Consider the following 20,684-nt stretch of genomic DNA (forward strand, 5'->3'; position numbering starts at 1 on the left):
TATATGAAGGAATAAAACCATTGTGCGATTGCTTTGAAAATTTTTAAGAAAAGTTTATCAATTTATTGAAAGGTATTTGTATTTTGTTTAAAAATGATTGAAGTTCCTTGCTATTAGCCCTGTCAGGTTTAAACATTTTATGTTGTAGTTTACTTGAATAAGAGAATAGTTTTAGACGTATTTCGGTATCTGTGTAGTTAATCATTGAAACATTGTAAGATATTTTTGGAAAATGTTTAAGTTGCTTAACTCGAGTTTGCATCAAGACTCGGTTGTTATTTTATTTCTGTAAGATTTTGTAAGTACCTAACTAATGTCTTTGCGGCACATCGCATTCCATATTCAATTGTATAAATTGTATAAATCTCGTAATACCATTTGTCAGAGTTTTTTCCAATCCCTGCGCATCTCCCTGCTTTAGCGGGACTTGTAAAAATTTGGTTACAATATTTGGTGATTAGTATTTACATGTAGGCGATTTCAGTGCAGTTCATAACTTGAATATAAATTTCTATATAAACTTAACTTAGCATACTTATGAGTAGTGAAAAAGTTTTGCTTTGGAAACCCGTTTCGGACGAAGAACAAAACGCATATCTTAGGTATACAAAAAGTAGTTCTCATTCGACAAAAAATCGTGCAGCGTTTAGGATGAAATTGATTATGCCAAACTTTCAAGCCATTCAGTCCCATTAGAGCAGGGCCCAAAACCCCTTACATTGTTTAAACTAGGTATGTCTCCTTCGTCCTGTTCGTATCCAATTTTTATTTCGTGCAATTTAAACGAAGCACGCGATTCCGTTTGGTTTCGCCGGGGCAGGAGGCTCATCCGTGCACGACTTATCTGTGCCGCCTCGAACATTCATCCATATGTCGGCATAAATTATTTGAACGCTTGCCCCGGTTTCAGAACAATTCGAAGAACAACCATTTTTTGTTGACACCTTGCCCTAATTGATTGTTGATGTGGTTCAGACCCTGACCTCGCACGAATCCTGCAGACGGCAGTTGGAGGTCCTGGCTGTCGCAGGTGATTGCATTTTCCCAGGGGCATTGCTGAATGCAAAACTTGAGGGGCTTTTTCTTTGGTCTAGGAACATCTTATACAATTCGTTGCTGATTTTTGCTTTTATGGCTGAGAATTCCGTTTCAACTTAGAGCGTAAAACAACTTTAATCTTAAATTATTTACAAAGTAGTCATGGACGCTGAGATATGATACAATAGCTTACTCAAGTTTCGATTAGGTGTGCGAACAAACAAAGACTACGGTGCAAAGAATTATCATAGGTATGTGTGCGCTTAGAGCCTAACTAATCATATGATTATGATAATAATGTACACCGACTAATGATCTGATCAATTCTGATTGGTATCTCCGTGCGCCGGATTGTACCTGTACAATCCGTCTGAGCCACGGTCAATATGCTAGCGAGCCAACCTGGATACGGCGAGCTCCTTGCTAATCCTAACTAGCTAACTACAGTAAATATCCCTATGGCCGCACCAGTAGCCTATCTATGTGCTCCAGGTTCGTGTTCTTGTAGCGCGTCCTGTTCAGCGCCTGAGCGGGTGCGTTCTTCTTCGTCTGCGTGTGCCACGTGAGAATCTGGAAATGAAATGGATAAGCCATTATATTATATCGAATGCTATTTCATTATGTGATAAATTGAAATGACACTGGCCTTCTTTAATAAAATATTTAGTTTTAATAAAACTACTCACATCTCTGCACTCGTCCGCCAGCAACTCGATTTCCGCATCGTCAAGTGGTGCCAAACTGCGGAGAAACCCATCCTCCTCGTATCCCGGCTTGAAGGGCATCTGGGCATTGGGACGCTCCTTCAAGAACTTGACGCTCACTGCAAATCCAGCCATGTCCACTGGATACTTGCGTCCTCCGATCCAGCCATCGTAGTAGCCAACCAGCTTGCCCGCCTGAATAATGGGACTGCTCACTCCGGTCTTTGTGACCAGGCCCACTGGCCACATGGCCACCTTGCTGATGTAGCGCATCTGAACGGAATAGGTAGTTTTTTTTTTTTTTTTGAGTTAAGCCTGTTTAATTATTATTTTGTAAATGATTTTGCATCAACATACATATTTCACTTTAGCACACTCATTTAATTTCTTTAATTTGCTATACAAAAGTGAAAACAGTAGCTCGCCTCTATTCCCCATTGATCCGAAATGGACATCCTTTGACCCCCAATTCGTGTAAATTGTGTTTTATCCAGCAGGTGGGTCGGAGACCATGCCATACCACCCGCTGCCACCTGCTGCTCCTTGCCAATGGCTTACCTGCTCGAATATGCTAATGTCGTAGGTGTTGTCGTCGTCGGCAAAGTAGAGCACTCCCTCGGTGGCATGCTCGCGCAGATACTCGAGGCCCCGATTCCGATTGGAGACGCCACGCGGCTTGGCCTTCTTCGTCTGCTTGTACTTCTCCGGCATGGGCGCTACGGTTACCGATGTGGCGCAATGGAAGTGGAAGTGGACGGGGAAGTGGAAATGGGTGCGATGTAGTGACTCGTAAATATCACTTGAATGTGTCCCGGACATGACACAGCGGCTGGGCGGCGATGTGGGCAGGAAACCAATACTCACCCACCATGTACTCGTAGGGCACTCCGATGCGGTCCAAAGTGTGGCCCACCAGCGGATTCGTCTTGTTGGCATCCTCGATGACCAGCCAGAGTAGATTCACCACATGTTTCAGCGTATATCCCAGCCGGGTGAGCTCCGCCAGCTGCTCGGGTCGTCGGTAGGTGGGCGTGATTATGTACAGGGGCGGCTGTGGGTCGAGTTCATTTTGAGTTGAGTGTCATTAGGTTATCTAACGCTGCGAACTGACTACGGGGCGTATGTGTGTGTGCACTGCACTTGGACTGGTTAGGTCTAGATGGTAGTTAGATGACTAGGTGGCTGGGTGATTGGGGTGCCAGCTTGGCTGAGTGCCTTGTTAGGTGCCATTGGGTGGTGCGTAATGCGGCGTGAGCAGCTACTTTTTATGAGCAATTATGCAAATTAATTTACAGCCCAATGACTTGACTAGGCGAAAGCTAGCGAGCCACATCCGCCCATCATTGCCCCAACTCGGATTGCCCAGGCTCTGGTTAAGCAATATAGGTCGCCTTTCGCTAGTCAAAGGCACTCGAAAAAATAAAGGTTAAGTATAACATATAAGAAAGTTAACAAATTAAAAACTAAGCAAGTAAATACGACCTTATTTAACGAAAAGTTCTTAAAGACAGCTCTCGAACCTTATTAAACTGAAAAAGTTAAGCATGTTGCATGACGTTTTGGGTTGTATATTAATTGGTTACACCCCCCCTTTTGTTTCGAGTGTAATTCCCATCGTGCCAGATATGATGTGGTGCCTGTGAACCAGTGGCCCATTGAACGACTGACGTTGAAAATAAATAAACTGGCGCACTCACTTCGCAAATTGTCCATTGTTGACACACATGCACCCACAGAACAATACCACCCCATAACACCCACCCACTCACATGCAAGGCGGTGGCAAATATAAATGCATTCATTTTGCAAAATAAACTCGGATATTCAAATGAAATGGAAAAAGATAGTGAGGATCAAGGGGTAGGATGGCATGCAAAGTAGCTGGTCTATCACAATATTAGCTTATTTCAAGTAATAGATACCCATTTGATTGCTTATATGGAAGGTCATATCAAATTAAGCAGACATATCATTATATCTTTAGACTTTTGAATCCACTTGTGAATTAAAAATAGTTGCGAGATTATATCAATCAATTTCAAAACTTCGCTTGAGAACCTTTTGAAATTAATAAAAACGTGGACAAACAGAAAGTTTAAACTGCAATTGTATTATATACAAGGTATATTATATTGCCACCTGAACAACTTTATCTCTTTGCTGATGGGCTTGACCGTTGACATTGAGTGCAGGGCACTGGGGAATCGCAGTTAGTGGATGCAACTGGCGCGTGAATATTTTCAATTGGCTTGAATTTTGCATAAATCTGGAATCTAGATCAACAGCCAACCCAACAGCCGCATTCAATGCTACTCACTTTTCTATATTTTTCCATTGCATTCAACTGCAGCTGTATGCGGTTTTGGTTTTTTTGGGTTCTATGTAATGCTGTAGAGCAATTTTCAAATTAGGCTCATGCCAAATGGTAAATGAGTATCTTTTTGTTTGCCACCAGTTGCAGTGGCACACCCGCAGCTGGCACCGCTTGTTGGTTAATATAATGCATGTGATTAACCCAGAAATCGTGATACGTATAGCTGGCAACCAATTTGCACATGCTGGCCAACAAAAGTCGGTTAGATAAACAGCGTAATTTGTACGCCACAGCGTCCCTTTGTGTTTATTAGCATGGCCAAGTCGGTTGGTAATATAGATCCATTTTGGACTTTAATGAGACCATAATTAACGTACGAGCAGCAAACTTGGTTCGCAAAATGTGGGGAGCAGCACATTTTGTCGCTATATTTGCATAGATACTAAATATACGATCTTAGTTAAGATGCTCAAGCATTAATTCGCTTTTTTTTAGTCTATGAAATCTAATTCTTCTCTTTATATTATATATAAATGATTATAACTAGCCCATTTCAATTTATTTATGACCAGCAACCAATGGGGCAATTAGGAAATTGGAAAAAACGGGCTGAGGAAAAGCGATAAGAGAGTGAGCTAAGGGTAAAACATTGCAGTTGCTATTGAATGGGGCAACAAGTGCAACGTTCAGTTATCGAATAATGAAAGGCAGCCAGACATGCACGCGTCAAGTGAAAATAATATGCAGATAAGATCGAAATGCACTTTCAAAGATTAAAACGGAAAAAGTGAAATGCGGGAGAAAAAAGCGATAAATATGCTAAATTTGACTATTTGTGGGTGTTGTGAGATAAATGTATCTTTAAGTTGAAATACTGCCACTACTGTGGATTACTTAGTTACATTATTTAAACTTTTTTTTTGTTCAGCACTGTACAATTTTTATACTTTTTGAAATTTATCTAAATTTATCTATTTGTTTCTCCAATTATGTGGGTAAAGAAATCAATTTAAATATCATTTATAAATTTCAATAAATTCATATTACAGAATGATTTCAATATATATTCATATTTTTCAAAATTTTGATATTTAATATTTGCTATTGGCTCGAATTTTTTCTCTGTGCATTTTTTACGTGCTCGACTAGGACTTTGATTGTGTCAATATATTTACGGGCAGGGATGCGGCAACAAATGTTGGTCGAGTCTTATAGCCGTTTTCCATGTGGGAGGCAGTGGGCGTGGTTGCCGCGGACAGTTTGGCGCTTGTTTTGGCTGTTGTTCTTGTTGTTGCTGACAATTTGGTTGTGGCCAAGCCACTGGCTGTTGTTCTTGTTGTGATTGTGGTGCTTGTTTTCACTGTTGCAGTCTTTTGATGGCCACCCAACGATACCGATCGCGATTCCGATAAGGTCGATTTAAATGACGGTATTGTGGCCGCTAATGATACCATGCGAATGGAGGAGATGGAGGATGCGCCCAGTTTTTGGCCCACACTGCCCACTGTCGTGGTTGTTGTGGTTGTTGGTGTCGTTGGAGCTGTTGTTGTTGTGGTGCTTGTTGTTGTGGAATTGTTATTGGTATTGGAGGAACTATTGGCCATTAGCAGGGAAATGGGTGACCACAAATATGAAGCGATGTATGAAGATGATTTCTCCTGATGCTACAGTTTGGTTCACAATAATTGGGTAAGTGAAGATCGAGGGAAATGGAGAAAAGAACACAGAGAAAATATTTCAATAGTATTTACTCTAGTTATTGTTTCGGTGAGTTTGGGATCGTAAAAAACAAAAGAGCCACCTTTCTCAACACAAAGTTTAACCCATATAAAGTTCATTTTAAAAGCACGTTTTACTCTAATCTTAATTCTGCTTTACTCTATTTAGCACCTGACTTTTTATTTCGTGCTTCTACCTGTTTATGTTGCTATCCATTTTTTATTGCACTTCAAACGAGTAAATTATAAGTATAAATACACAATCTGTAGCTACACATGTTCTTCTTTTATTATTGCCTTATTTCTCTTCATGAGATTTTTAGTTATCTTTATGGTTTTGTTGCTTATATCGTTCACGTTCTATTGTTATTTTTAAACAAAGTAAACAGTACATGTTCCCACGATTTATTTCACTGCTGCCCAGCGTTTTAACCAATTAGGAGGCATTATCTTAAATAGATGCCAATTAAAAGGTATAAACTTACTTTTGATTTCATTTGTTATTGGGCCAAGGCAAGCAATGAGTGTTCCATATTTTAGATTAGTTTAATCAAACTTTCGCAACCAGAGAATGATATCTGCTAACGATATCGTTCAAAGGCCAAAATCATGTTAGGTGAAACTGGTATTACGAAATATATGTGATGAAGAAATTTGTAGAGGAATATGGTGCAATAGAAAACTGGCAACTTTTAAGTAAACAAACATTATCCAAGTCACGCAGAGAAAAAGGGGAAACATATCTTAAATCTTATTTGGATTTCTTCTACAAACTCTTTTTTAAAGTGCTAGATTTTTTGTTCCAAAATATAAATAATATGATGTACATTTTACAATCAACTAAATATGTGGATCATGTCAACATATTGATGCCATGCTCCCGTTCAAATTTCTCATTTAATTTTGAATTTTCTCGCAGTGCAGATATGAACTCACCTTGACAACCTCGCTGGCGGCGAAGGGTTCACGGGATATGTGGTACTGATAGAGCGCCATATAAATGCAGGTGGTCAGGATGAAAATGGTCAGGTACATTTTAATGGATTTGCCCAGTGACATCTTGCGGGTGCCGGCCACGTTGCCACTGACATTGATGCCACTGCACGTGCCGAGGCTGGTGTAGTTGCCGCCCTTCATCCTAGTCGCTGGATCTGTTCGAGGAATTCTCGTCCTGTTGCGCTTGCAGCCTGTGTTGCAGTTGCAGCCTGTGTTGCAAGTGGTGTTTTGATTTCTTTCGTGTTGGCCGCGTTACGCTGCGTTGGTTTTTCGATAGCATTCGTTCGCATTCGAATTTTGTATAATATTTTTGTTTGTCAACTCCGCCGTTTCGCTGCCTTTGCGGTTTTGATTTATTTTATTCCATTCCATTTACTGACTATCTGCCTTCAACGCTGTGTCGAGCGGAAGGGGGCGTGACGGTGGCGGAGGCGTGGCCCGAGGGGGGGAGGGAGCGTCGTAAGGGGGCGGGACGGTCGACGATATGGGGCGTGCTGGTCGGTACGCAATGAATTCTGAAATTGTATGGTTATTATGTTTATACTGGCTTTATCGCAATTGCCTCTCCATGTATCCATATGGGCATCTATATATGTACATATATATGTATATAAGTACTAGGCAGCGATATCGGTTTTTGTTAATGGTTTTACTATCGTACTCCAACTTAGCTGAATGGCGAAGCTAAAACTTACATTTCATAGAACTATTCGTCGCATTGGAAAGCTGAAAAAAATGTAGAAAATTAAAGGGAAGTTAGTGTTGTTAAATAAGAACTTATGACAAAGGTAATTAAAAATGTAAATACGAAACTATCAGCAAAAGTTTTCTTAAAACCAAGATGACATAAAAAATATATTTAAAAGGCTAAATAATTTCGTTTTATATATTTACGAACACACATAATACCCCTATTAAAGTTTATCAATAACCCGAAACATGAAAAAGCCACTCAACTTTGATTGTTTTTTTTTTTTAATAAACATGTCCAACATATCCATCATTATCAGCTCTTCGTTTTTCGCAAGAGAAAAATTCGTACAAAAAAAATTAATTTCAGAAGAGATAAGGCGAAAAGCATTTATCTGAGTCACTGATGTTGTGCTATCATTTCATTGCTGTGCGGTTGAAAAACAAAATAGTTCGATACGGTTTCGAACTAAATTTTGATTGATTTCGGTTTTGTCGTTAAGGTTTTAATTTAATTAGCTTATTGCGACGCATCTAAAGCGCTGAAAAATAAGTTCGGAAAATCTTAATGCTAACGCAAATGACAATACCAAATTTGTTATCAGCTATTGCTAATTGTATTATTATGATAGCATATCTCAAAACCGATTCTTAGTTCGTTTTGGGTGCAATAGCTTGTTAAATACTGAAGTTTAAACCAAAAGTTTTATATTGTTTAAAAATGAGTAAGTGTGAGATGAGTTATGCCTTACATATGTATGTATGTCCTGATTAAAGCTATCCATGTAACATACCTAATAAGTGCATCGCTTTAATAGATTGCGTTTTTCCCGCTGTTGTGCTAATCTCACCTGTGGCCAAAAGCCAAGACCTCCTAACCCTTTCGACTCCACTTTCCACGCTCCCATTGTAATTTGCGCAAAGTTGTTAACAACAGCCTGGGGAAATGAGAGCAAGGGAAGGGTTGGCTATCAGCTGGTAGCGGAAGTTGTTTTCCCGCCGACCTACAAGCACATGCACTTATACATATACACATATACACACACATACATTTACACATTCATACGAGTATGCACGTAGACAACACATAGTACGTATAGTACGCCTGGGGTACGAACATTGGCGATTCTTACAGACTTTTCCAATTATGATGGGGCGCGGCTGTTGGGTCTCGCGTGTTTAAGCATTTTAAAAACCATTTTCGCCGGTGGTGGTGGTGTCGCTGTTTTTGATATGAAAGTTCAATGGCCAATTGGAAATGTGCTGTGCTTTGCATGATTCCAACAAAGTTGGGCGCCGTTTTGTTCATCGTTTTAGTTGCATTTGGTTTTGTTCTCGACTCTTTTCTGTTTTGCATTATTTTCAATCTGTATGCAATTAAAGTGTGCGCCCGCGGTTACAAAAAAACCTATTTTGCAAATCAGTTGTTAAGCTGTTGTTAATGTTGAAGTGCAAGCCACCATTAGTGTGTCTATAAGCTAAATATATATTTATATTTATATATTTAATGGAAATTTCATAAATACTTTTAATAATACACTCAGTAGGTGTTAGTACGGAATTTCAACTAAAGCCTATACAGCTCAAAAAACGAAGCAGATGGAATGCATTAAATCAATTTATCGGAACATATGTTGTTTTTATCTATACAGACTTATGTATGATGTTACAACATAGTACTACTAATTGCTTATAGATATACCACTTTTTTGACAGAGTTTAGGGAATTGCCCACAATTTCATATTTATGATTGCAATAAATTTGATTACTAAGACTATTAACCAAGGGTACAATTATATGACTTCTTATCGGGTTAATATATATTTCGAATTTGGACCTATATATAGGCTATATTTCCCTTCTGAAAATAAACATAAAATATTCTGTTGCTTGGCTGTCAACATCCTCGATAGATGCGTCTTTATTTTTTTTTTTTACAAGATATGTATTTCATTTCAATGTCATGACATTTTTAATGAATGTTGAATTGGTAACATGCTAGAAAATCCTTACAAATTTCAACAGAAGAAGCCATTTTATTAAATTTGAATGCCTTGTCAGACCAAAAGAGAGTAGAAAATGCAATTATCAACAAATACTGCAAATCTCTTTGTGCCCGTTGGCAGAAATTTCAGACATTTTCTCGGCTTTGGTTTTTAATGAATAAACAGGATAACGGACGTAGGGTTAACCGAGTGGTGAAGGGGGGGGGGGGATAGAAGGATGCGGAAACAGGATCACGAACCATGGCGCCCATGGTCGCCCGGAAATGGGAAATCATTTTGGCCAAATGTCAAAGCAAGAGCACAAATGAAAAATCTGGACGGGCACATTTTAATGTCAGAACTTAACCCATTTACATGACAATTTCAGCACACCGAGGCCAACAAATAAAGCCGCAATGGAAATGGAAACAACTGGATGTGAGTATACATATATGAATGCATCCCAGCCAGACGGGGCACATTTAGTGGGCATGGTTATGTGCACTGTGCAAAATGATCAGGCACATCATGTATATTCATTTAGTTTTATTGGAAATTAAATGGACTGAAGTTAGAAAGAAATTAGTTAGAAATGTTCAGAAAACAGACAAACATGTACTTTTATCACTTTTCTTAGCAGAACTTCAAACTATTCAGTTCACCTTCATTAAGTTTATTACCTTCATTAGGAATTATATCATATCCAACAATGTGATTGAATATTAAAAAACTTTTGAAATTGCTTGTTTTTATTGCTAAATTTTCCTGTGTAGTCTGCGTAGTGGGCGGTGGAGTGCGAAAACCAAATACCGCACAAGTGGGTGCCAAGTGCTGACGAAGGGAAAGCCGGAAAATGTTGGCTGTGTGTGGGTGTATGGGTGTGGAAGTTACGAAATGGAGCACTCTGCCATTGCCACGGCTATGGAGAGCGGCGTCGAGGAGCTGCAGCGAGCACCAGGCACAGGCTCTCGAGCACCCGGATGCCATTCGAGAGCGGTGCCACGCCGTGTCCTTGAATGGACGCAACCATCCACCCACACATACACACCCACACAGCTCCACAATGGGCGGCACAGTGGGTGGCGAGTGCTCAAACACAATGGGGCACAAATGTCAGAGTGCAATATCACAATATTTTATTATTATTTTTTTTTTTTTTTTGTAATACCAGAATTAAAGATGTTGGCATTTGTCACGTATCGTTGACAGCTCATCCTCATCGAGCCTGACTTGTGGCACAAAATGTTGATAAACATGTTCTCGGTCTTTATAAACAATTGCCTTTTTGAAATTCTTTAGTACAAAGAGCTGAACCTGAGATTTAATAAAAAAAAAAAAAACAGACCAGCATATAAATTAATTTTAAAGCAAATAGTTAATGATATGTTTCATTTCCCAATAAACAATGTAACAAAAGCAGTCACTTTACTTTACTTACAAATAAATTATACAAATTCAAAATCTTAAAAAGCAATAACTTTCAAAGTCCATTTTAAAGAGATATGCCCAAAGGACTCTTTAAGGATATACTAAGTAAAAGAACATTGCATATTTATACCCCCATCACACTTTCAATAATTAAAGTGAAAACACGCTATGAACGACTGAATTGGCAATTTTTGTGGCATGGCGGAATTCAAAGTGCTTTTTGAATGTCCGACCACTAGCTCGTTTTGCGGCAAGGACACGCATTTAGGAGTTATTTCGGATATGAAAGTGCCTCGCCTTTATTTCTATTTTCCATCTCGGTCCATTCAATTTCAACCATTTTCGGCCATAAGCGCCAAATGAAATATCCCACTGTGGACAGCCATCAAAATGACGCCGGCAACGAAATTTCTTCTTTTTTCATCATTGTATTGGTGCTCAGAGTGTTTGTTGGTATGCGTGTGTCTGTCTGTGTCTGGCGAAAACAATTGCATAATACTAGGGGCATGTGCATTTGGGAGCCGTGGTAACTGGACCAGCTATTTCAACCATTTCGGTTGGAGTGCGAACTTAATCGTTTTTTTAAGTTGTTCTTACTAAAATTACCTGTTGAGATAACAACTTTCCAGTGCATTTTATTTTATTTTAATTGTAGTGGTTTAAGGTTTCCACAAATTGTATAAACATGAGAAAGTATTTTAGGTTTCTTTTATAGCTTTAACAAAGAAAAACTTTAGAGGAATGCAAAAAATGCATATTTCTTTTAATTTAGATCGTAACATTCAGCACTTCCTTTTGAGAAATATTTTCTTATTTATTTAAATGAAATATAGCTGTTCTTAGACACTTCAACGCTCCCCTATTTCTTCTGGCAAAGCAGAGAGAAAATTCTGGGAAGTTCTTCGCTTGAAAAGGGCAGAGGTGAAACAGCAAGTTGCTAGCATTTTGATTTGTGTTGCAAAGCTTAAGAGGAGCTTCAACCCGAACTTGACACATCGGCATTACCCAAGCGCATGGCATTTATCTAAGTGCGAAAGGGATTTCCAGGATCGAGCAGGATTCTTCGAGCCAACAACGACCACCCGCCAGAACATATTTCAAATTTAATGGATTAACGAATGGATTTCCCGAGCGGACGAAGAACGGAGGTGGCCGTATCTGAATGCCTTTATGGTCATGTGAGTTATAGTGCATAGAGTCATTTATATCCGGTTTGGTGGCAGCTCTCAAACGCAATCAATGGAAACGTGCCACAAATTCTTAAGAGCCGCGCTCGGGTGCTTCTATATGTACATATATACATATATACTTTTTTGGAGTTCCCTGCACTTCGTGCTTGTTGAAGTGGGAAAGTAAGTGCATGTATGCAATCCATCAAAATTGAAGTATTGCATGTGCATACGAATATAGAGTTTGCGCTTTTAAAGTACCAGGCACACAATATTTTGTAAAATATTAAACAAATTTCAACACACTAATTTCTTTAAAGAGTTTAGCATCAAATACACGTAGTTATATTTTATTTTAATCACCGAACAAATACAACTAACAACAGCGTTTAATAAACGACTAAATGGGTGTTTACTAAACATGATTCTGTTTATACTGAAATAACCCACCAGAACATGATACGATCATATTGGTTTTAGCTAACATGTGTCAAATTCATTGTTCACGCTGAATATACCATGGAAATTAACACAATTTTAACACTTCTATTTAGTATCTGCTATATTTAGCTTTGCCTCAGCGCAAATGGCAAAATTATCAGTAAACATATTTTTCACACAAGGTGTGTGCTACTTCGTACAGAGGTTTCAATATACTGAACCAAAAAGGGAAACCTCTATAGATAAGCTTCATTGCAAATTACCCATCAATTTGATTAATAACCATGCTACATATCGCATATCGGTGTGGCGGCAGAGATTTTTAACCATAATGGAGTCAAACAGTGGGGCATTTATCAAATCATATCTGCCACACAACCATACCACCTATTCAGATCCAATTTTCCCGAATATCGTGCGAATAAAGGGAGAAAGTGTGCCTCGCATAAAATCAACTTTACAGCACATCCATAAAATTTATGACAACAAATTAGTGAGCTGCGACTAATGGCTCATCTAGGCATGTCTGGGTTGGGCTCGATTCGATGAGCTATTAGGCTAATGCCAATAAAGGACACAGTGGAGAGAATTAAGGACAATCGGAAATACTTATAAACATTTCCGCAGGAAATTCGTATTAAAAACAGCAGAAAAATAAGAAACTGGTATTCAATTTGATGTTAATTTTAATTTAATTTCCTTAGCATTAGCATCAACTAGTTTTTAGTTGTATTTCGAAAAAGCAGCACAGCAGCTGCTTACATAAATTAACAATGACAGCAAGGTTAAGCAAGTAAACATATAGAAAGTCAAATATAATTGTTATATCCACAGCTGTTCAAACTTTCGTATATTTTCCTAGAACTTTGCGCAATTTTCGCTATTGCCCAAGTTGGTTACCAATCCACTGTTGCCACCAGGTACTACCAAATTCTAGGCCTATCATCAATCGAACTTTGTGGGTGGTGAATGGGGAGCTATAAGTTGGGAAAACTGTTGCGTGAATTTGGGTGCGCCTTTGGTTCTTTTGTTTTTGTGGGCGCAACAGCTGATATAGTAAGTTGAAGTTCGTCCCACAAGAATTCTTTTGTTGGCTCAACTATTTAAAAGTTATAATCAATGGTGTGACTAAAACTTTCTTCGTGATTTGCATGTTAAATCACATTCACCTTTCTTAATCACCAGCGGCTAAAAACACTTAAGACAATTAATTAGCGACCAAGCCAATTTGATTCGTTGATAGCCGACGGTTCGATTCCCACATCAATTAGTAATCAGTTTTTCAGATTGATTTTATGGAAGAAAATCACGAGAAATATTCTCGAAACTTAATGAAAATAAACGACCCAATAAATATATATATGGAAATCAAAAGCGGTGACTACATCATACATACGTGTTTTGTTTTTTTTATTATTCAAATATAATTGATGACTTTTATATAATTTTACGCTTACTCATTAAAAAATATATTTTTATGGGTAATCATTAAACAAAACATTTTATTATTAATGTTCTTTTGCACTGATTTCACACGAATTTAAACTACTGATATGGTTGACAAATCTCAGGGAAACTTCAAGATAAAACACATTAGTTTTTTGTAGGTTTAGAAATGGCCGGAAGCAGTCCATGAAAAGAATGCGATAACAAAGAAAAATCGACCTCTTATATCGAGTTCGAAATCTATACACTACGTCACTCTATTCAGATTCTCCGTTTTCTAAATACCCTTAAAAGTCTCTACTGCCTTAGTTAGTGCAATATTTCATTTTCCCTGTAATTTCTCGCACAGAGAAAAGCTGCAATAAATCAAACCATCTCATGTTTGTCTTCCATTACCTGGCAAAAAGTGGCAGTCTTCTTTTAAATGGTATCGTTTGATATTCTTCGTGAGGAGGAGACATGGCTGGCAATCTGGGATGTGTCCAGTGCATATAATCAAATTGAGTTTACAAAAGATTTCATTCTGGCCAAAATTGCTAAAGGCAAAATGAATGGAACAAAAACACTGTTTTCATTTGGTCTTGCTTAAATTGAGATTGCGCCAGACTTGGTCGAAGTTCATGGCTCTTGGCCAAAAGAAGCTGGAAAGTGAAAAACTGTCCAAATTGCCAATTAAATTACAAGGCATGGCCAGAAAACAATGTGAGAAATGGCAATGCGGATACGGGTCCAATAAAAGTCGAAAAACCAAAAACGGCTACAACGTGGGCCCAGTTAAAATTGCATTTTCCCGGGCGGTGGAGTGGGGTGGTGTGGTGTGGTGACAACAGCTGAGCTGTTGCGAAAGTCGCAAGCAAAACAGAGGAAAAGGAAAAAGCGCATTTCAGGATGCGGAACAGGGGAAAAATGGATGGAAAATGGGGGAAATCACATGAGTTGGCTGAAAACGAAAAAGTAGCCGCAGAGGCGCCGGCACTTGGCGCCGGATTTCCTCGATGATGACACACACAAATACAAAAAAAAAAAAAAGAACTAAAGAAAGCACACGCAAACTTGTAAAAACTTTCTTTTCAGTTTGTTTTCCTACTTTTGGGCGATTTTGTGCTGCTCGGCCGCACAAAACTTGCCATTCTTGGCCGCAAATTCAATTTACGTTTATTTGCGAAAATATTGCCGCTGTCCTTGGTGTCCTGGCGCACCCCGCCCCCCTTCTTTCCACCGACCCCATTCTCCTGCGAAGCTCCTTTTCACGCTCTGTTTTCTATTTTGCAACACACTCATACACACACGCATGCACAGATGGCATTTTTAATTTCCATTGCCTTTCGAAATTGCTTTTGAAATGGCATTTTAAAAATTTAATTGCCAGCTCTGGCCCGCCAACAACCCAAGGATGGAAGATGCCTTCCAGCAGCGTCTGAGAGTCCTGTCCATTAGAGCAACTGCTTCGCCAAATTGCCAGTCACCGGCTACACAAAAAGAAAAACTTTCAATAAAAATGGCAAATTTCTAACTACTAATATGAAACTATTTCTAGAAGAATTTACTTATTGGAAAGCACAAAGGCAAGCAATATGAATGAGAAGCATTATTAATTTAAATTGAATATTTCATTTATAAGGAAAGTATTTGCTATAAGTTACTAAAACATATTTTCTTTTAAAGTTTTAATACACTTTTCCCCGTGCAAACGACGGTGGGCCATGAGGCGTTCTCGTTTTCGTTTCTGTGTCATGTTTGTCAAATTGACTGAAGTGAAGTGAAGTCCTTTCGCCTACAAGCCCACCATTCCCCTGCTCATCTTGTTAATGTCCTGTCCGCTCCTTGTCGCTCCTGTTCTGTTCCGTTCTGTTCTGTTTACGCAGTTGTTGGTTTCCTTGAGGCCACTGGCAGAAAAGAAAAGCTGAGGCAATGGAAAGGAAATCAGAGGAATAGCGAAGAGGATAGGAAAGTGCAAGCCATGCCTATGACATTTACGAGGGTTTCTCGATGAATAATGCGGAAACTGGTTAGGAAATCCCACTTAAGGTTAATTGAAATTGCGTTGGCCCGACTCTTTCTAGATTGAAATATATAAAACTATAAAAGCTTTTCGCATATTTAATATTTAATAAATTTAATGTTGAAAATGGCTTGAAACACGGAAACAAAGCTTCTTAGACCACTTTTCAAAGGTAACTTTTGCGAGCAAAGTTGGAACATCCTTTGGCCACTTTTTGAGCTGCCTGTCAGGAGCCAACGAAGTGTGCAGGACATTTGACAGTTCGCTGAGAGAAGGATTTGCCTTGTGAAATGCGTTTCGGTCAAGAGCAGGGTAGCAAGAAAATCACGGCTAATGAGTGCGGACTTTCCACTGACGCATTTCAGCCGAATTTGCAGCTCTTTGAGCCAACCCACTCGACGTTCGCGGCGGAAAATGAATAATAAAATGGCAATTAAGCCACAAATTGATTGATATGCAAATCTATCCAATTACTGCGATGGCATATTTTTAAAATGTTTATCAAAAATGGTTCACAGCATAAAAAGTTATTCGCTCGAATGGCGAGCGATAAAAAGCCGCGCATACGGTGCACTATTAATTTTATATCAAAGCATTTTGTTTCATATAAATGAAATTTAAAATTGTTATACCGGCAAAACGTAAACAATAAAAATCCGTATTAAAGACATTCCATCGTTCACGGGTTTTATAACATAATCTACGCCATCTAGTCATCATTAAATTCGGTTAATTGTTATTAATTGTTGCTGCATAGAATATTTAATTAAATTACTGCCATTTAATTATATTTTAGCACATTAGAGTTTAAGCTTTGTAATCTCACAACACATTTGTATTTACAAATTTAGCTTTAAAAGTGATTAATTTTAATTCCGAGCAGCGCAAACTCGCCGCGAAATTTACTTTAATGGGCCACAAGCATAAGTTGGACAAAAGCTCCCCAGGCGAGGCTTACACAATAAACCTTTTTAAATACGCGTAGCAAAATAAGCAAGAAGGATTTCAACGCAATCCTAATTGTCATAATCACGAGGGGAGACACTTGAACGTCCTTTGCGGCGTCAAAAATTAAAACGTGACACAAATTACTCGCTCGGCCTGCGTCGCCGCCGGGTGTCCTTTGCCCCCTCCTACCGCCCACCTTCTTCTCGCTCACTCAAATGTCATTAACCAGGACATAGGCGTCCGAGAAAGATGATGAGTGGAGGGGAGGGAAACTAGGAACGTCGGGCAGGCTGAGCACTGGGCTGGGCCCTGGTTGTTCCAACCGCACTGCGCCTGTCCTGAGGGGCGCTCCTCTGTCCAGGATCTGTCCCAATGTCCGCGTCTCGGTCGGTGTCCGTGTCAGTGACGATGGATGTAATTCCTCATGCGCGTACGCCGGCAAAAGCCCATGGTCACGGAAAGAAATTGCACGAGATTTCGAACTTAACGGACAAACCTACCAAAAGGTAGCTAGTTAACTTAACTAACAACTATCAATGTAGGCTAAGTTAGCTACTTATTACGTACATATAAATTATTTCATTCCTTTTCATAGTTTTTAAGAAGCAAAGGGAATTTGAAACCCGGAATTAGTTTTGCCCAATAAGTTATGTCCGTAAAAGATCAAGATCTTCTCACACGTAATTTCTGCCAGTGCACGTCTAGTACAAATAGCCACCCACTGCTGGTGCCGCCCCAACATATTGCCGCACCTCGGGGAGCCTTTGTTAATCATTTTGCCTCTGCTCGCAGATTTCGCACGCACGCACATGGTCGTGGAGCGGAGGAGGGGTTTAACGGAGGTGAAGCTCCAAGTGGGGGGCACTGGGCCAACATTTGCATATGTGCCTTCCAGAGAGAGGTGCACCATTATCCATCCACCTGCCCCGGGCCAGCTCAGCTGGTTTCTTTTATGATGATTGCCGGGATGTAGACTTGATATAGGGCTTCCAAGCCCTTGAAGAAGTCCTCTTCATAGGAAGCCAATGACATTTCAAGCGACGGACTCTTGTTCTGGGTCACCAAGCTGATGGAAATCTGATGTTTAAACTTTAACTAGTTCAACTAACAAACACGCTAAACATGTTTATTCCAAAAATAGAAAGCTGCTTAAGAATTCTTTATCATTACCACATGTTTCTTGTGGTCCAGTTGGTAAATTTTTGCGAGGCATTCGCCTGCAGGAAACATCTCGAAAATCTACAAACAAATAAAAAAGAACTTCACACAAAAAATCAGGAACATATGCAAAACTATCCACTGGAATAATAGTTTTAAATTGTGTTACACTTTAGATTTTTATTTGCCTAACCTAAAACTTCTAGCTTAATCTGGTATATATGTAACTGGTTTTTATCTTTAAGAAGCATTATACATCTTAACAACAGAACTTTGTAACTAAAATTTAATTGTGTTCACCTAATAGTAATAAAATAATATACCAAAACACGTAAGCTGCAAAGATATGGCATTTATTTAAATGTACTACAAATTTATGGGCCATATAATCAAGTGTGGAAACTTGCGTTCTCGAACCTTAAGCACTGAACTTGCCACCATATGTTTTTCCACTGTGAGGAAGTTTCACACATGCTTGGCCACACCCCCCCCCCCCCTCCCCCAAACACACACACACCTCCCTAACTTTTCCACAGCCTTCCAGCCCGCTTCGTTCGCCCACTTTTTTCACAACCCATTAGCAGCTGCTCACGGCGACGAGCAAGGAAAATCCAGCACCCGCTAATAGAAAATATCAAGCAATCGGCACACACATGCGAACTTAACTCCACGGAAAAAAAATAAATAAATAAATACGTATGTATACCGCATATAATATATTGATAGTGAGCAGTTTTGACAACTCAAGGCTAAGACTCGGCTTGGTTTTCAGGTAATATGCAAATATATAATTAATATATTGTGTGAGAAGACACATTTAGTGAAGCCAGCTTCGAAGTTACTGAAGAGCAGTAAAGAATTATATTAACTACCGTAACTTAATATTTTAGTTAAGTTAAGTTAATATTATAGTACCGTAATTTAATATTATTATCCAATATTCATATTTCTTATTGCCTTTGCTATAAGTAGTTATAAATTATGAAAATATTTGTTTAATATTAAATATTAATAAATATAAATAACAATGAATGTTTTCCTAAAGTAGCAAACACTTTTTAATTTTAAAAAGTAGTACGCTTAAAATAACTTTTTCATGATTAAAAACAGTTCGATTGAACTGAAAATGTTTTTGTCGTATCTTTCAATTTTACCTATCCATTAGGATACTATTTGTTGACCATGTTCAATGGCAAAAATTTAAGTGCAATCAATCATGAAACGTTTTCTTAAAGTTGCAAGCACTTTTTGTTTTTAAAAATTAGTATGCTTTCAAACTACTTTTTCATCATTGAAAACAGTTTAATTGGAACTGAAAATGTTATTGTCGTATCTTTAAATTTTACCTTTCCTTTAAGATACTATTTTTTGACCTCGTTCAATGGCAACGGTTTAAGTGCAATCAATCATGAAAGTGAATATGCTTGAAATGCTGATAATAAATAAAATTTTTTCCAGCTAGTGTTTCCTGTTTCAAGTCAAATGATTTTTGGTAATTGCGTTCGATACGATTATGTTTGCAAAGTGGAGAAAATGGTATTTCTCACCGTGTGCGGTGAAATTATAAAGGGGTGGGGTGGGCATGTGGCACTATATCGCACTCACCTGGAACGTGGAACTCCACCTCGCCATTTGGCTGGATACCGGAAATCTCCGTTGGCTGCTCATCAAAATCGGGGATACAGCCACTTTCGGTTTTTAGTGCCGACTTAAAATTGTGTTTGTATTTCTATGGATTTTCCAGACTGTCTGGCTGGGTTTTTCTTTCTTTTTATTTTTTGTTTCAAAAGAGCAAATGTTTTCAGAAATGGAAGTACCCTTATGTGTCCCTGTTGTTTATGTTGTTGTTGCTGCTGTTGTTGTTCCAACGGTTGCCAAAGCAACAACAAAAAAAAACTTGGCCAACAGGAGCGGCTGAAAGCAGGAACAACAAAAACATCAGGTGTGAGAAAGCACACACATACACATGTGTGCACACATAAGGCAGGACTCGCCAAGTGTAAATAGAGTAATAAAAAAATGTAGGGAAATGAAACAGGAAAAGCAGGCGGAAGAAAAATCGAAGCAAGTCCTGCGACAGAAAGAGAGAGCGCCACAGCGAGCAACAGAGAGTAAGAAAGAGAGAGAGAGCGAGTAAACTTTCGCCTTTTTTGTTTATTTCACAGACACACACACACACGAACGCACGCACACAATTTTCCAGGATGCGGCTTTTTTAAATTGACCGACTCGATAAATTTGCATTTCTCTTCGCCACTCATTTATTGCTCTCCCTACTTATTTCGGTTTTTATATCCAGCGTCGATTTTTGTTATTTTTAAACACGCACTTTGCGCAACTAACTGTAAATGTACCGCACACCACCCGCACACGAAGTCTGCAAACACTGGAGTCTTCTAAATTTCTCGAAAGTATTCGTCAATTTCAGTTGCATTTACCCAACAAACTTGTTTATTTCCGTATATTGTTTGCTGGCCTTTAAGCCAATGTCCGCTTAGTTTATTTAGTTCTTCCTAATTTATAAAAAATTGTGACGAACCAACCAGCTACGCGGACGAAAATCGAGCAATAACATAGAGCGTGCTTCGCCAAGCGCTTAAATACACTTTTCTTTTGGAGTCGTTCGAACTCGCGCAAGTTCGAAGC

At 38.9% G+C, this 20,684-nt stretch overlaps 1 protein-coding gene across 5 annotated transcripts; it reads right to left on the reverse strand.

The window, feature by feature from the left end:
- Positions 1-30: 30 nt before the first annotated feature.
- GlcAT-P (Glucuronyltransferase P) lies at positions 31-20,613 on the reverse strand. 5 transcript variants are annotated; one of them, NM_001259784.2, is made up of 9 exons: positions 20,578-20,613; positions 19,644-19,952; positions 7,466-7,496; positions 6,711-7,285; positions 5,232-5,720; positions 2,607-2,793; positions 2,301-2,458; positions 1,725-2,015; positions 31-1,608 (listed from the first exon to the last, which is right to left on the reverse strand). In NM_001259784.2, the coding sequence occupies exons 4-9, from the start codon at positions 6,909-6,911 to the stop codon at positions 1,495-1,497; spliced, it is 1,440 nt and encodes a 479-aa protein (NP_001246713.1). In that variant the 5' UTR covers positions 6,912-7,285; positions 7,466-7,496; positions 19,644-19,952; positions 20,578-20,613; the 3' UTR covers positions 31-1,494. The 5 variants fall into 5 exon arrangements, with proteins under 5 accessions (NP_001246713.1, NP_648448.1, NP_001246714.1 ...); NM_140191.3 differs by having other exon boundaries at positions 20,477-20,613; NM_001259785.2 differs by lacking the exon at positions 5,232-5,720 and having other exon boundaries at positions 20,582-20,613.
- Positions 20,614-20,684: the final 71 nt, after the last annotated feature.

Source organism: Drosophila melanogaster, chromosome 3L (assembly GCF_000001215.4).
Source record: "Drosophila melanogaster chromosome 3L".
Classification (NCBI taxonomy): Eukaryota; Metazoa; Arthropoda; class Insecta; order Diptera; family Drosophilidae; genus Drosophila; species Drosophila melanogaster.

Coding starts and splice junctions, on each gene's coding strand:
- GlcAT-P (NM_001259784.2), bottom strand. CDS start 6,911: ATGAAGGGCGGCAACTACACCAGCCTCGGCACGTGCAGTGGCATCAAT. Junction 5,721..6,710: donor CCGCCAGCGAGGTTGTCAAG/GTGAGTTCATAT, acceptor ACCAAACTGTAG/CATCAGGAGAAATCATCTTC. Junction 2,459..2,606: donor GCCCTACGAGTACATGGTGG/GTGAGTATTGGT, acceptor CGGTAACCGTAG/CGCCCATGCCGGAGAAGTAC.